The following is a 14,291-nucleotide window of genomic DNA, read 5'->3' as shown; positions in this document are numbered from 1 at the left end:
ACACAGACAAGGAATGAGGTAATGTTGCCTGAGATGCCAATTAACATACCAGGCTGCACCTAGAGGGTGGACTAGGCTTAATTATGATGAAACTCAGCTGTTGAGAGTCTGAAGAAGTTATATATAGAAGCTGTTTACAAACCCAAGGGTGATGCAGGAGAGTTCTGCCATCGCTTTTTAATAGTTTCTGAGAGGGTCAAGCAGAAAGCCCAGGGAGAATAAGTCTAAGTGGAGAAGTCTGGCAAATACCCTGGAGGAAGCTCTGGTATCTTGAAAAAGGCAGGAACTAGACTTGAAGGCAGAGAACCTGTGAAGGTATTGAACTGGAAACAGAGTGTGAGAAACTAGAGAGGGATGAAGGCTAGAAGTGGGTTTAAGTTTATATGTGCTGCTTTGGGAACTTGTTAGGGCATTCCAGGACCTTGGAATGTAGCAAGAAAGGTTATTGGGGGGAGAAAGGCTTGGTAGGGGGAAGTCCAGGAAGGTGGTAGTAAGTAGTCTGGTGGAGTGAACCCTGACTCCTTGTCTTTGGTTCCCTAAACTGGAGCCCACTGAAGTGAGAGGGATTGAGTTCATCTACTAGGTACTGACAAGATGGTAGGATCACCCGAGAGAAGTGTGTAAGGATCATTGATGCAGAGGTAAGGAATTTGGGATTTTAACTTTTGGGCTTGGTTACTGTGACAGGGATGTGACTAAATCATGACCTAGCTGGAGAGCTGAGTTATGGGAAGAGATTGCCATGGAGTTGGAATAAATGTGGACTCAGTTGGCAGATGGAAAAAGAGCCTGCTATGCTACACCCTGCCGTGAGGGTGCATGCTGGTGGGGAGTGAACTCTGATAGTCATTCACATTGTACTTCAAAAATATTGTTTGAAACACAATATACTACATCACCAGCTGAGATTCCCTTTTCCCTCTGAATGTATGATATGGCAAATTGGTACTGAGAAGTGAATAGTTATTAGGGACCTGATTGAGCTGCTTCTTCTCAGCAGCTTATGAGGTCATGCTTAACTACATGAGAAGCACACTGATCTACTAAATACCCTCCTCTCATGCCCTGATATCCTGACAAACGTACACTAATTTCTCTATCCCAGTTTCTTCTCCACTTCTGGGCACTCTTTAGGCTAGGCTCTGAGTCCTTTTGGTGCAGGCAGAGTCACTTTAATCCTTTCTGCTTAGGTCAGCTTTATTTCTCTGATATTGATCAGTCTGTGTCCTGCCTTCCTCCTGCCCAAACTTCCCATGTGTCTTTCCCACTTCTGTCTCATGACACTTTCCAATCTTTTGCTGTGGTCATGTGTCTTCATTCTGTTTTAGTAACTTTCCACTGTTCTCCACTTCCTACCTCTCTTCAGATAAAGGAAGACGTATCTGCTCCCAGCTTGAGTAAACCCCTTTAGCATGTGTATTGTCCAGTCAAAACACTGTCATTAAAATTAAGTATAAATTGTTTTGAATATGGTATGTACCTGTGGAAGATCCTATTAAGGATAGTGGATATACTTTGATACAGGGGCTTTGCATCATTTAGCAATTCAAAATAAGTTGTTAAAGTCAACCAGGGTTCATATGTTACAAATATAAATCTCCAAATCATTGTCCTGGAAAAAGGGGAGAAGCTAGAGAAGTTATGGGGGGGGGGGGGAGTCTGAAGAAGGTTTGGTAGGAAGAAGTCCAGGGAGGTGGCACTCAGTAAACTGTTATACTGAAATGTAGTTTCATCATCTGTGAAACGAATCCATTTTTATTAAACATTGAGGCCACTAGGTTATAGAGATGGGTTTGAGCTCCAATGTATAGACCCCAATCAATGTGACTGTCTTTAAAATTCAGAGAAATTTGAATCTGGTTCAGGTCCAAATAGGCAGAATTTAGTAGATTTGATCTGATAACCTGTACTATAGTTGCCATGTCTCAGTCCCACCATCTGACTAAAGATTATTGTTTAGGTCCCAGAGGTACTGGAACTAGGAGTACTTGAAGTGGTTTCATTATATCCAGAGTTCATCATTTGCTTCACAGACTATACAAATTGTTCCAGCATTCCAGATGGTATCGTACAAACTTTTATTTATAGAGTAAGCACAGTCCATTAGACCATTCCCTCATGAGCTACTGGATTCTGCCACTCATGATGTCAGATGCAGGAAAGTAGCTAGCAGGAAAAAAACCCTATCAAAATGTAAAGGAATATCTAACAGATAACACAAAACTATGGGGAAACATTTTAAGCAGGATTTTAATATTCTGGTTTAAGGTCTAGAACTCACAATATTGAATAGTGGATTACTCTGTCATGTAAGATATCTTAAGATATATCTCAAACCACCAGAGTTAAACAACCAGACACCACTGAAAAATTGAGATTCTGGGGGGGAAATGGGTTTAACAAATTAGTTGTCATCATGACTCAGGATGGGGAGAGCGCAATTCCTGTTTAAACAGTGGGGTAAATCCATCCTTAGTGTAATTCGTGTCCATCTAGAAATGTCCATGAAGTATTTCCCTGCTCTGCCATACCTGCCTACATCTCTCCCCCACATTAGAAATATATTGGGATTTTGGGAAGATTTCTTTTCATGTAGCAATCATTAAGGAATTGTAACAGTCATAGAATGGGTAGTGATCTCTGAGTTAGAGCAAAAATAAGGAGGAGTCCTGTGGCACCTTATAGAATTATAGGGCTGGAAGAGACCTCAAGAGGACATTGAGTCCAGCCCCCTGCCCAAAGTAGGACCAACCCCAACTAAATCATACTAGCCAGGGCTTTGTCAAGCCAGGACTTAAAAACCTCTAGGGATGGAGATTCTACCACCTACCTGTATAACCCATTCCAGTGCTTCACCACTCTCCTACTAAAATAGTTTTTCCTAATATCCAACCTAGACATCCCCCATTCAAATTGAGATCATTGCTCCTTGTTCTGCCATCTATTACTACTGAGAACAGTATCTCTCCATCCTCTTTGGAACTTCCCCCTTCAGGGTATGTCTACACTACCCTGCTAATTCGAACTAGCGGGGTAATGCAGGCATACCGCAAATGCAAATGAAGCCCGGGATTTGAATTTCCCGGGCTTCATTTGCATAAGCCGGGCGCCGCCGGGCGTGGAATGAGGAGTAATGGTAGTTCGAACTAGGAAGCCTAGTTCGAACTACCTAGTTCGTGCCGCGTGTAGCCGTGCGGCACGGGGTTTGAACCAGCCGGGATTTAAAAATGGCGGCACCCGGCTTATGCAAATGAAACCCGGGAAATTCAAATCCCGGGCTTCATTTGCAATTGCGGTATGCCTGCATTACCCCGCTAGTTCGAATTAGCGGGGTAGTGTAGACATACCCTCAGATAGTTAAAGGTTGCTATCAAATCCCCTTCTCAATCTTTCATTGACTAAACAAGCCCAAATCCCTTGGCCTCTCATCATCGGTGATGTGCACCAGCCCCCTAATAATTTTGGTTGCCCTCCACATCCTTTCTGAAATGGGGGGCCCAGACCTGAACGCAGCACTCCAGATGTGGCCTCATCAGAGCCAAACAAAGGGAAATAATTACTTCCCTAGATTTGCTGGTAATTCTCCTCCTGATGGACCTTGATATGCTATTAGCCTTTTTGGCTATAAGGGCACACTGTTGACACACATCCAATTACTAATCTACTGTAATCACCAGGTTCTTTCTGCCAAACTGCTGCATAGACAGTTGGTCCTCAGCCTTTAATAGTATTTGGGATTCTTCTGTCTCAGATGCAGGACTCTGCACTTGTCCTTGTTGAACCTCATCAGATTTCTTTTGGCCCAATCCCCCAATTTGTCTAGGTCATTGGACCCTATCCTTACCATCCTCCCTAGCTCTCTAGTGTCTACTTCTCCCCCTAATTTAGTGTCATCTGCAAACTTGCTGAGGGTGAAATCCATCCCCTTATCCAGGTCATTAATAAAGATATTAAACCAGAGTTTCTTAAACTTTTTAAGACTGAGGAACACCAAACAATAATTTTTTGTGGGGGGCGGGAGTTATTGGGGGGCGGGGGGGGAGAAGAGCCAGGGGAAAGTTATTGAGCAAAAACAAAAACAAAAGGCTGCCTGCCCCTTGAAGGGTGGCTCTTTTGAATTCTGTTATTTCTGTTTAAGAAACACTGTATTAAACAAAACCGGCCCTAGAACCGACCCTTGGGGCACTCTGTTTGATATTGATTGCCAACCAGACATTGAGCCATTGACCACTAACCATTGATACTGAAAATCTAGCCATCTTTCTATCCGTCTTACAGTCCGTTTATCCCATCCATATTTCCTTAACTTCCTGGCAAGAATACTATGGGAAATCATATCAAAAGCTTTGCTAAAGCCAAGGTATATCACATCCACTGACTTCAGGTTGGCCTTGGTGAATTCATGACTTGCCCTTGGTGAATCCTTGACCATTCCTGATCACTTTCCTCTCCTCCAAGTGCTTCAAAATGGATTCCTTTAGGATCCCCTTCATGATTTTTCCAGGGACTGAGGTAATACTGACCAGTCTGTAGTTCTCTGGATTGTCCTTCTTCCCTTTTTTAAAGTTGGGGACTATATTTGCCTTTTTCCAATCATCCAGGACCTCCCCTGGATCACCACAAGTTTTCAAAGATAATGGCCAATGGTCAGCAATGACATCTGCCAAACCCCTCAGCACCAGCATTAAATCTGGCCCCATGGATTTGTGTATGTCTAACTTTTCTAAATAGTTCTTAACCTGTTCTTTCTTCACTGCGGGCTGCCCACCTCATTCCCATACCATGTTGCCTCGTGCAGTAGCCTGGGAGCTGACCTTGCCTGTGAAAACAGATGCAAAAAAAAGCATTGAATACTTCAGCTTTTCCCACATCTGTCACTAGGTTACCTCCCTCATCCAGTAAAGGTCCCAACCTTCCCTGACCAGCCTCTTATTGGTAACAAGCCTGTAGAAACCTTTCTTGTTACCCTTCATATCCCTTGCTAGCTGCAATTCCAAGTGTGCTTTGGCCTTCCTGATGACATCCCTGCATGCTTGAGCAATATATTTATACTTCTTAAAGACTAACAAATTTATTTGGGCATGAGCTTTCATAGGCTGCAACCCACTTTGTCAGTTGTATGAAGTGGAAGTGTCAGTTTGGCAGGGATTTGTACATATGTACAAGGATGGGAGTGTTACATAACTATGTGGTGTACCAGTGCTAATGAGGTTAATTCAAGCAGAGTGGATGTGGGCCACTCCCAACATTTGATAAGAAGGTGAGAATACCTAAAGGGTGAAAATTACCTTTTGTAGTGAGCTAGCCATTTCCAGTCCTTTATTCAGAGCCAGTTTGATGGTGTCAAGTTTGCATATACATTCCAGTTCTGTAATTTCACACTGAAATCTCTTCAGTTTGTATGCTCAAGTATGGCAACTTTCAGGTCTGTTACTGAGTGTCCAGGGATGTTGAAGTGTTCTTCTATTGGTTTTTGAATGGTACCATTCTTGAAGTCTGATTTGTGTCCATTTGTTCTTTTGCTAGACACTCTAAGGTTTGGCTAATGTACATGGGAGAGGCGCATTGGCATAGCATCTTGAAAACTACTTATTGTTGATTTGTGGATTTAGTCTTCTGGACTGTAGTGTCTGCGCCGTGACTTGTCATGTCATCTGAGTGAAATGAGCCCAAACTGAGCTTTGAAAATAGCTTCAATATATAGGCCTTTGGCTGAAAATAAATAGTGTTAATAATTAATACTTACAGCACCTTTTATCCAAGTACTTCTCACCAATTCTCAGAGCCCATGAGAATTTTTGGTTCATTGGTGTCTTCCTATTGGTTACTGAAGCAAGAACACATGGAACAACTACAAAGGAACTGTCAAAAGTGATTTGAAACCCACTGACCTGGCAATACCCAAATGTGTATTAGAGATGCTGCTGCCTGGACTTTGTCTCTGAAGCTGAGTCATCAAGACCTGCTCATTAGGATCTTATGAGGCTTTCTGTATTGCTGAAATAGCTCTGAGCAGGGGAGAGAACTTGTGATAGTCAGAAATGTGGAGTGAGACTGAAGGGAAAGAGAGAATGAATGGGGGAGAAAGGCATAAAGAAAACAAAGGTAATTTAGGGGAAATGGCTATTTTGTGTGAATAGAAGGCATGTGTAATTGCACAGGTGTATATTTGGAGTTCAGGCCTGATAGATAGGGTTTCATTTCTCTGGACAACTATCAAAGACAAGTAAATGGATTATATTGACCAGAATCATAGCTGTGCAAATAATTCTTTTTTTGGGGGAGGGGGAAGGGAAGGGAGGGAGAATGTTGACTGGCCAAAATGAAAAATAATAATTTCAAGTCAACCATAACCAAAAGTTTTCTTCATAATCCTCTCTTTTTTCAATAATGTTGTTGGTTAGAGCTAAGGTTGTGAGCAGACTCTACCTATGGCTGTTTTGAATCACCATTTGAGCCTGTTAGTGTTGTCTGGATGATTTTATAAACAGTCAGGCCTACTCAATTTTGGAAGCCCAAGAGGCCACAATGATACTCGCAGCATACGAGAGCTGCAACTTAAGTGTGGTTGCATATACATGCAAATATATATGAAAAAAGCTTCTTTCACACTGATGGGCATGAATACAAAGATTAAGACAAAAACATAATACGCAGGCCACATTTAAGTCAGTTCTGCTGATATTAATAAAATGCAATATTTATCCAATTTCCACCCATATGACAGCACTTTTAATGAGCAATGACAGTCCAGGAATTTAACTACTAAAATGCATATCAACAGAAGTCCATTATATTGACTTGCCATTGTGGAGAGTGTTTCCAGTGGAGGCCATGTTCAAAGGATCCCACCTGTGGGCCATGTGTTGAGCCCCACATAAACCCAAACTGCCCCGCGGACCTCAAACAAATGTTGAGTAGCCCTGAACTATGTCATATTCTTACCACCATCTCTACAGATGTCCATAGTCTCTCACCATGCACTCTTTCCATAGAGAATATTGTTTTGGACAGTCAGGATAAAGCAACTGTAGCAAAATGACTAAATCACTGTGGGCATGTCTACACTACAAAGTTAATTCGAACTAACGGACGTTAGTTCGAATTAACTCTGATAGGCGCTACACTAGCGCTCCGCTAGTTCGAACGTAAATAAACTAGCGGAGCGCTTAGTTCGAACTAGGTAAACCTCATTGTACGAGGACTAAGCCTAGTTCGAACTTACTAGTTCGAATTAAGGGGTGTGTAGCCCCTTAATTCAAACTAGTGGGAGGCTAGACCTCCCCAGATTTCCCTGGTGGCCACTCTGTCCAACACCAGGGAAACTCTATGCCCCCCTCCCGGCCCCGGACCCCTTAAAGGGGCACAGGCTGGCTACGGTGCCCATGCCAGGTGCAAGCCTGCCAGCACCCAGCCAGCAGACCCTGCACCTGGCACGGATCGAGCCAGCCACCCACTGCCACCCAGCCCTCCGCCTCTTCCAGGCTGGTGGCTCCCGGGAGCCTGCCCGGGACCACAAGAGGCGGGCACTCGCCTGGTCTAGAGCAGACATCGTGGACCTCATCCACGACCTCCGCACTAGGCACAGGAAAGTGGACGTCTAGGGCAGGATAGCTGCCAGCCTGGCCACCCAGGAGCAGGTGTGCATGAAAATCAAGGTGGTCCACTGAGACCTCCGACCCTGAGCCCTGAGCTCAGAATGGCCATACTAGGTCAGACCAAAGGTCCATCTAGCCAAGTAGCCTGTCTGCCGACAGTGGCCAACCCTAGGGACCCTGGGGGGGATGGACCAAAGACAGTGACCAAGCCATTTGTCTCGTGCTATCCCTCTCCAGCCTTCCACAAACTTCGGGCAGGGACACCACTCCTACCCCCTGGCTAATACCACTCCATGGACCCAACCTCCATGACTTGATCTCACTTCTCTTTAAACCCTGTTCTAGTTGTAGCCTTCACAGCCTCCTGCAGCAAGGAGTTCCACAGGTTGACTATTTGCTTTGTGAAGAAGAACTTTCTGTTATTAGTTTGAAGCCTGCTACCCATTCATTTCATTTGGTGTCCTCTAGTCCTTCTATTATGGGAACTAATGAAGAACTTTTCTTTATGCACCCACTCCACACCACTCATGCTTTTACAGATCTCTATCATATCCCTCCTCAGTCTCCTCTTTTCTAAGCTGAGAAGTCCCAGTCTCTTTAGCCTCTCTTCATATGGGACCTGTTCCAAACCCCTGATCATTTTAATTACCCTCCCCTCTCCCACCCTCTCTCTTCCCCTCTCCCACCTCCTTTTCCCAGTCTCCCCGAGTATTGTTCAATAAATAGAGATTCTATTTTTGAACACACGTGTCCTTTATTTTGTACATCAGGAAGGGGGGCTAGGGATGGGTAAGTGGAAGGAGGTGAGGGAGGAATGGAGTACGAACCCCCGATGGGGAGGACTGGGGTGGGTCTGTGGGCTCCTTGGTGTGGAAGCTCTCCTGCAGCCCCCCGATTGACCCCCCTCCCCGGATGGCAGCCTGTGGCAAATGCAGCCAGGCTGATGGCCGCGTGCTGTGATGTGCCGAGTGTGGGCACTCAGGGCATTCCAAGCCAGGACTGTTTGCTGTCCCTCATCGAGTTAGACAAGCGAGCAGGGAACCCCTGAGAACTGTCTGTCTGGGATGGGGGTTGGGTCCCTTTAAGCACAGCCCTCGGCTAGCTTGAGGCAGCAGCTCCACGCTCTAAGTCCTAATCTGATGCCCTGCCGGCAGTGCTTCCGGCCATCCTTAACCCCGGTTCAGGGTCCACTCAATGTGGACATGCTAATTCGAATTAGCAAATTCTAATTCAAACTAGTTTTTAGGTCTAGATGCACTAGTTCGAATTAGCTTAGTTCGAATTAACTAATTCGAATTAAGTTAGTTCGAATTAGTGCTGTAGTGTAGACATACCCTTACAGTCTCCATCAATGTAATAAATGGGGTTGGACAAGATGTTTTCTAAGCATACAGTAAAAAGTATTGAACTAATATACATCTTTGACTGTAGTTTTTTTAAAATGTCAAATCACGGACTTGTACTGCATGCCAAGTTATACTATACATTCTCTGCAGTCATCAGTTTGCTGCAAAGCTGTACCACTTGAGTACATTTCTCAGCTTTTGTGTTAATGGAGCTGAACAGCTCCTTAAAGTCAATGAACATACAAAACTGGTGCCTGCTGAGCTCTATGCATGTCTCTGAGATGTGACAAAATATCTGATCTACTGTAGAATGTCCAGGGCTATAGCCAATTTATGACTCAGAAAAGATTTCCTTTTCTTTTCTTTTTACTCAGCCAAAAATAGTTGTACAGAATACCTTGCTAGAAATGTTGATTCTTCTGTAGTCATTGGAGTCCATTGGGTCACTTTATTTAAAGATTGGAATGAGCATTGACAGTCTTCAGGGATCTCATCTTTCACCTTAATAAGTTTAAACAGCCTGCAAAGGAGAATGATCATCCCTGTTCATCTATATTTTAATAATTCCAGTGGGATACCAACCGGACCAGAGGCCTTGTTTTTCAGGAACCTGATTGTGGCTTCAATTTCTGTTTCTAATATATGTTGATCTTCTCGTTGCAATTGATAGCCTCAAGGAGAACTGGATCTATTTGACTACACATGTTCAATAGCTGATGAAAATAAGCTTTCTGTCTTAAGTATTTTATCTTTATTATATAGGTCTGTTGAACATCACATAGCTTATTTAACACCTATACTTCCTTTGATAGTAATCTAACATTCTGAAAAAGCCCTCTCATATTAAATTTTTGTATATGGTGTTCAACACTTCATTTTCTCTCTCAAGCCAGTTTTTTGTTAGCCTTTTTAACCATTCTTTTTAGTTTCTTATTGAGCTATCAATATTTCTTTCTGCTTAGGGAAATCTTACGTTTTCAGATGTTTTTGATATTCTTCCTTTCGTATTCTTGGTTGTTTTTTTAACTGGTTTCCCAGTCTTTTCTTTTTGGATATGATTGCATCCCTAAAACCTCTTGCTCATGGTATGAGTGATGTCGTTCATCTCTACCCAGAGAGGTTCTACTGTTGTGTTCTTTAGGTCTAAGAGGGACAAAACAGTCAGTAATGGCATCCATAGTATCTATTGTGAAATTTTGAAAGAATCTTTTTTTTTTATAAAACATTAATCTAATCCTGACTGTAGCAATCATTGCCAGTTGATCCGAGTCTGCATTCATATTTCAGTGAACCTTGCAACCTAGTCTACTTGATTTTTAGCATTTACTAAGATGAAATTGATCATATTTTTGTTGTATCATTATTAGAAATCCATGCTTTTATATGGACTCACCTGTGCTGCATTTCTGTATGTTATAAACAGGTAGTGTAGAACTGAAGCAAAAATCAATCTATCATCTCTTCTTAATCCCATTCCTCCTTTTCCCATAATATCACTTCCAAACTTGGCATGAAAGTCCCTCATTATGACCAAAAATTCTCTAGATGAAGTCTGAGAAGTCTCTTCAGTTCATTGTACAGGTTGAACCTATAAAATCCCAGACTCTCTGGCCTGCAACATCTGTGGTTTGGCAGGACCACAAATATTGCTGGACCAGAGAGCTCCGGCTGACCAGGTTCAGAAGCACAGCGAGGCTGGGCCGGAAGTGGGAAGCATAGCCCCAGTGGGGCAGCACAGCGAGGCTGGGCCGGAAGTGGGAAGCATAGCCCCAGTGGGGCAGCACGGTAGGGAGCACAAACCTGGCCAGGGCTGACAGCCAGGAGTGTGGCCCCAGCTGGGGCTGGAAGCTGTGCAACCAGTGGTCAGGTGTGCAGCTCTCGCAGGGCTGGCAAGGTGACGAGCATAGCCCTGGTTGGAGCTGGTGCTGTGTGGCGGGTACACATCCCCAGTTGGGGCTGGAGGCAGCAGGGCCAGCAGCCAGGAGCAGAGACCCAGCCTGGGCTGTTGGTGGGAGCCTGGCCAGGGCTGGAGTCAACAGAGCCAGCATTTGGGCGCACAGCCCAGCTCGGTGCTGTAGGGGGAGTAGAGGCAGTAGAGAGGTCCCTGTCCGGGGCTGGTGCATTGTGGGGAAAGAGGAGGCCTGGAGGCAGCAGGGCAGGTTGTTCAGAGGCCAGGTCCAGCTGGGAGCAGAACTCTCCACCCAGGTAGGGAGCCTTAATCTCTTCGGCTACGTCTACACTGGCCCCTTTTCCGGAAGGGGCATGTTAATTTCAGAGATCGTAATAGGGAAATCCGCGGGGGATTTAAATATCCCCCGCGGCATTTAAATAAAAATGTCCGCCGCTTTTTTCCGGCTTTTAGAAAAGCCGGAAAAGAGCGTCTACACTGGCCCCGATCCTCCGGAAAAAGCGCCCTTTTCCGGAGGATCTTATTCCTACTTCAAAGCAACTTCAAAGTAGGAATAAGATCCTCCAGAAAAGGGCGCTTTTTCCGGAGGATCGGGGCCAGTATAGACGCTCTTTTCCAGCTTTTCTAAAAGCCGGAAAAAAGCGGTGGACATTTTTATTTAAATGCCGCGGGGGATATTTAAATCCCCTGTGGATTTCCCTATTACGATCTCTGAAATTAACATGCCCCTTCCGGAAAAGGGGCCAATGTAGATGAGCCCTTCTTGTCCAGCAAATTCTGTGGTTCAGGACCACTCAGGTCCTGAGGGTGCCGGACAAGGGAGGTTTGATTTGTACAGTTGGTTTGTCACTGTCTTCTGCATTTTGTGCGTGCATAGGCTTGTATTATGACAAGCCATGTTTCTCTTGTAGTTTAATGCCCATTATGTGTGATGAGCTCCACTTATAGATAGTCAAAGAACTGTAAGCTTTTTATCTGATAGTATGTGTAATGGGTCTGAAACAGCGACATGGCCTTTCTCTGACCCGGAAGAGGAAGGACCCTCTAAGATCTCTTGGTGGGCGGGGCCAGCCTCACTTGGCCCCACCCACAGGAAGCAGGAAGCCGGGGAATAAGAGCTCAGAGCTCAGTTAGAGCCGGGTGGCCAACCAGGCCAGATGCCCAGCCTCCACTCCTGATGCAAAGGGCCCAGTTATGCTGTACCTGGCAGGAAGACTGGGTTGGGCTGCCAAGACCCCTGCCGGGCCTTGATGACCTGCCTGGGCCACGGAGGCGGCTGCCATGGGGCAAAGACTTGCTACCAGGATCCAAACCGGGCCCCAACGTCTGGACCAGTTCCCCTGGGCCCCTACCGGAGCCAGAACCAGTGGACACACTGCCAGCACCTCCGTCCCAAGCTGACCCCGAAATGCAGCAACAGAGGCAGGTAGGTGTCAGCCGACTGTCAGGGCTCCCTATATCTGTCCCTTAAGACCGGCTGAAGTTCTTTTAAATTGTGCTTGGTTCTGTTATAGCAACTGAAGGAGTCAGGTTAAAACTTAAACAGTTACAGGTTTATTAAAGAAGCTTATAAATCATATGGTTACAATGGCTATTGCTCTATTTCTTAACTGCTAGCAAAATATAGATCTTAAAAATGGTTACAAAGAAGATAAAGATAGAAAAATAGAAATAATGGTACCAAGTAACAGCTTACTCTTTCTATGTGTACACTTAAGACAGAGGACCACATCCAGGTACAATTTTTACCCCCTTCTGTGCCTCTCGACTCCAGCATGTCAGGCCAGGGCCGGTCCCTCAATTCCTAGGAAAGACGAAAATATGAGGTGGGCGTCCCCATAGAACCTCGGGAGGTCAAACACCTAACCGGACCAGCAGGTAGAGGGTAGAATGACACTCAAAGTGAGTGTGTGCTGGGCCCATCTTATATACCCATTGGGTCACGTATTTTCTCCTTCTTATCTGTAATGCCAAATGATGCTGGTCTGTCTTTTGTGAGACCAGTTCTTACAAGGGAGTTGTGAACTTAATTTACACTTGTAAGAGAGAATTGAGATGATTAAATTTGAAGTACTGGACATTCTTTTCTCAGTGGGAAATTCCTCTCCCAGGGACTGTGTGTGTTCGAATCAACATAGGTGACAGCCTGACACTTCTTGCAGCCTCGAGCTTAGCTTATTTCCTTAATCGTTACTCAGAGTCAGAAACTCGCATATCCTGGTCAAAGCAGATCAAAGCTTAATGGCTATGCTGATCTTCTTATTGTTCCTTCTCTGCTCTGTATACAGACATCTCAGAGGGCAAGCAAGATTGTTTGAGATGGGGGGGCTGCCTGGCTACAGTAGGCCCCCAGGCAGGTGGGGAGATGGAAGTAGGGTGGGCAGCGCATTGCAGCTTGGATCCCCACTGACCCCCAAACCTGGTTGGCGTGTTTCGGCCTGGATCCCCGCTGTGCTGCCACTGTCGGTTCCCCCGTGAAGGAAAATCCCCTGAGCTTGTCGGCTCTCCGCCAGCTGGAAGACTCGACTGGGGCCTTGGAGACTCTAGTTTTTCTGCCCCTTCTTGACCCAGGGCTGAGCCTAACAAACTGCTTACTTATAGACTGTAACCTTGTGACTGCCCTTGGTAGGGCAATAGCAGGTGTCAGCGCTTCCTCCCACTGACCTGGACACCTGTGGGCTACGTCTAGATTGCATCCCTTTTTCGTAAAAGGGATGCAAACTAGACGTATCGCAATTGCTAATGAAGTGGGGATTTAAATCTGCCCCGCTTCATTAGCATAAAAATGGCTACCGCTTTTTTTCGCCTCGGAGCTTTGCCGGAAAAAAGCGCCAGTCTAGACGCGGATCTTGCGTCAAATAAAGCCTTTTCCGAAAGATCCCTTATCCCTTATTTTAAGAGGGATAAGGGATCTTTCGGAAAAGGCTTTATTTTCCGGCTGTAGGCCTGTTTCATTCCTAAGTAGACTTCGAAGCTGGATGGAGTCCAGGCTCTGGGATCTTCCCATCCCATAGGCTGGCACAAACTAGCCATGGGTTTTTCTTTGCTGTGTAGACATACCCAATAGGATGGTGGTTTGTGGTATGCTTGGGTCCTTGCTCTCACTTTAAGTTCCTTAGGATTGGTCCTACTGGTATTTGACCTGGGAGGAGGATGAGCTTAATTGGAAGAATCTTTTTGGGCTGTACATAATATTTGGTTCAAAATAAAACAATGTTTTCTGTTTTGATTTTTTTCTTTTTAATTTTTTTATGAAGTTGAATCAAGCTTCAGAACAATAACTTCCAATCAAACTTCTGAAAAATTTCTTTTTGAAAATGTAGAAACAAAGCACCTTTTGAAAACATTTTTTAACTGACCTCCATCTTGCAGTTTTGATTTTTAAAAAGTTTGAAAAAATTGCCCAGCTGTACTGATCTCTGATTTGTAACTTTATCA

At 44.8% G+C, this 14,291-nt stretch overlaps 1 protein-coding gene across 1 annotated transcript in view; it reads left to right on the top strand.

The window, feature by feature from the left end:
- Positions 1 to 218: 218 nt before the first annotated feature.
- Positions 219 to 14,291, top strand: part of PARP8 (poly(ADP-ribose) polymerase family member 8) — a 223,060-nt gene continuing 208,987 nt past the window's right edge. Inside the window, exon 1 of the mRNA XM_075932482.2 lies at positions 219 to 641. Coding sequence (XP_075788597.1) covers positions 634 to 641 — 8 coding nt within the window. The 5' untranslated portion in view covers positions 219 to 633. The remainder of the gene's footprint in view (positions 642 to 14,291) is intronic.

This window comes from Pelodiscus sinensis, chromosome 6 (genome assembly GCF_052426305.1).
Source record: "Pelodiscus sinensis isolate ZL-2025 chromosome 6, ASM5242630v1, whole genome shotgun sequence".
Taxonomy (NCBI): Eukaryota; Metazoa; Chordata; order Testudines; family Trionychidae; genus Pelodiscus; species Pelodiscus sinensis.
The sequence above is the reverse complement of the archived record's forward strand: the minus strand, read 5'-3'. Positions and strand labels throughout refer to the sequence as shown.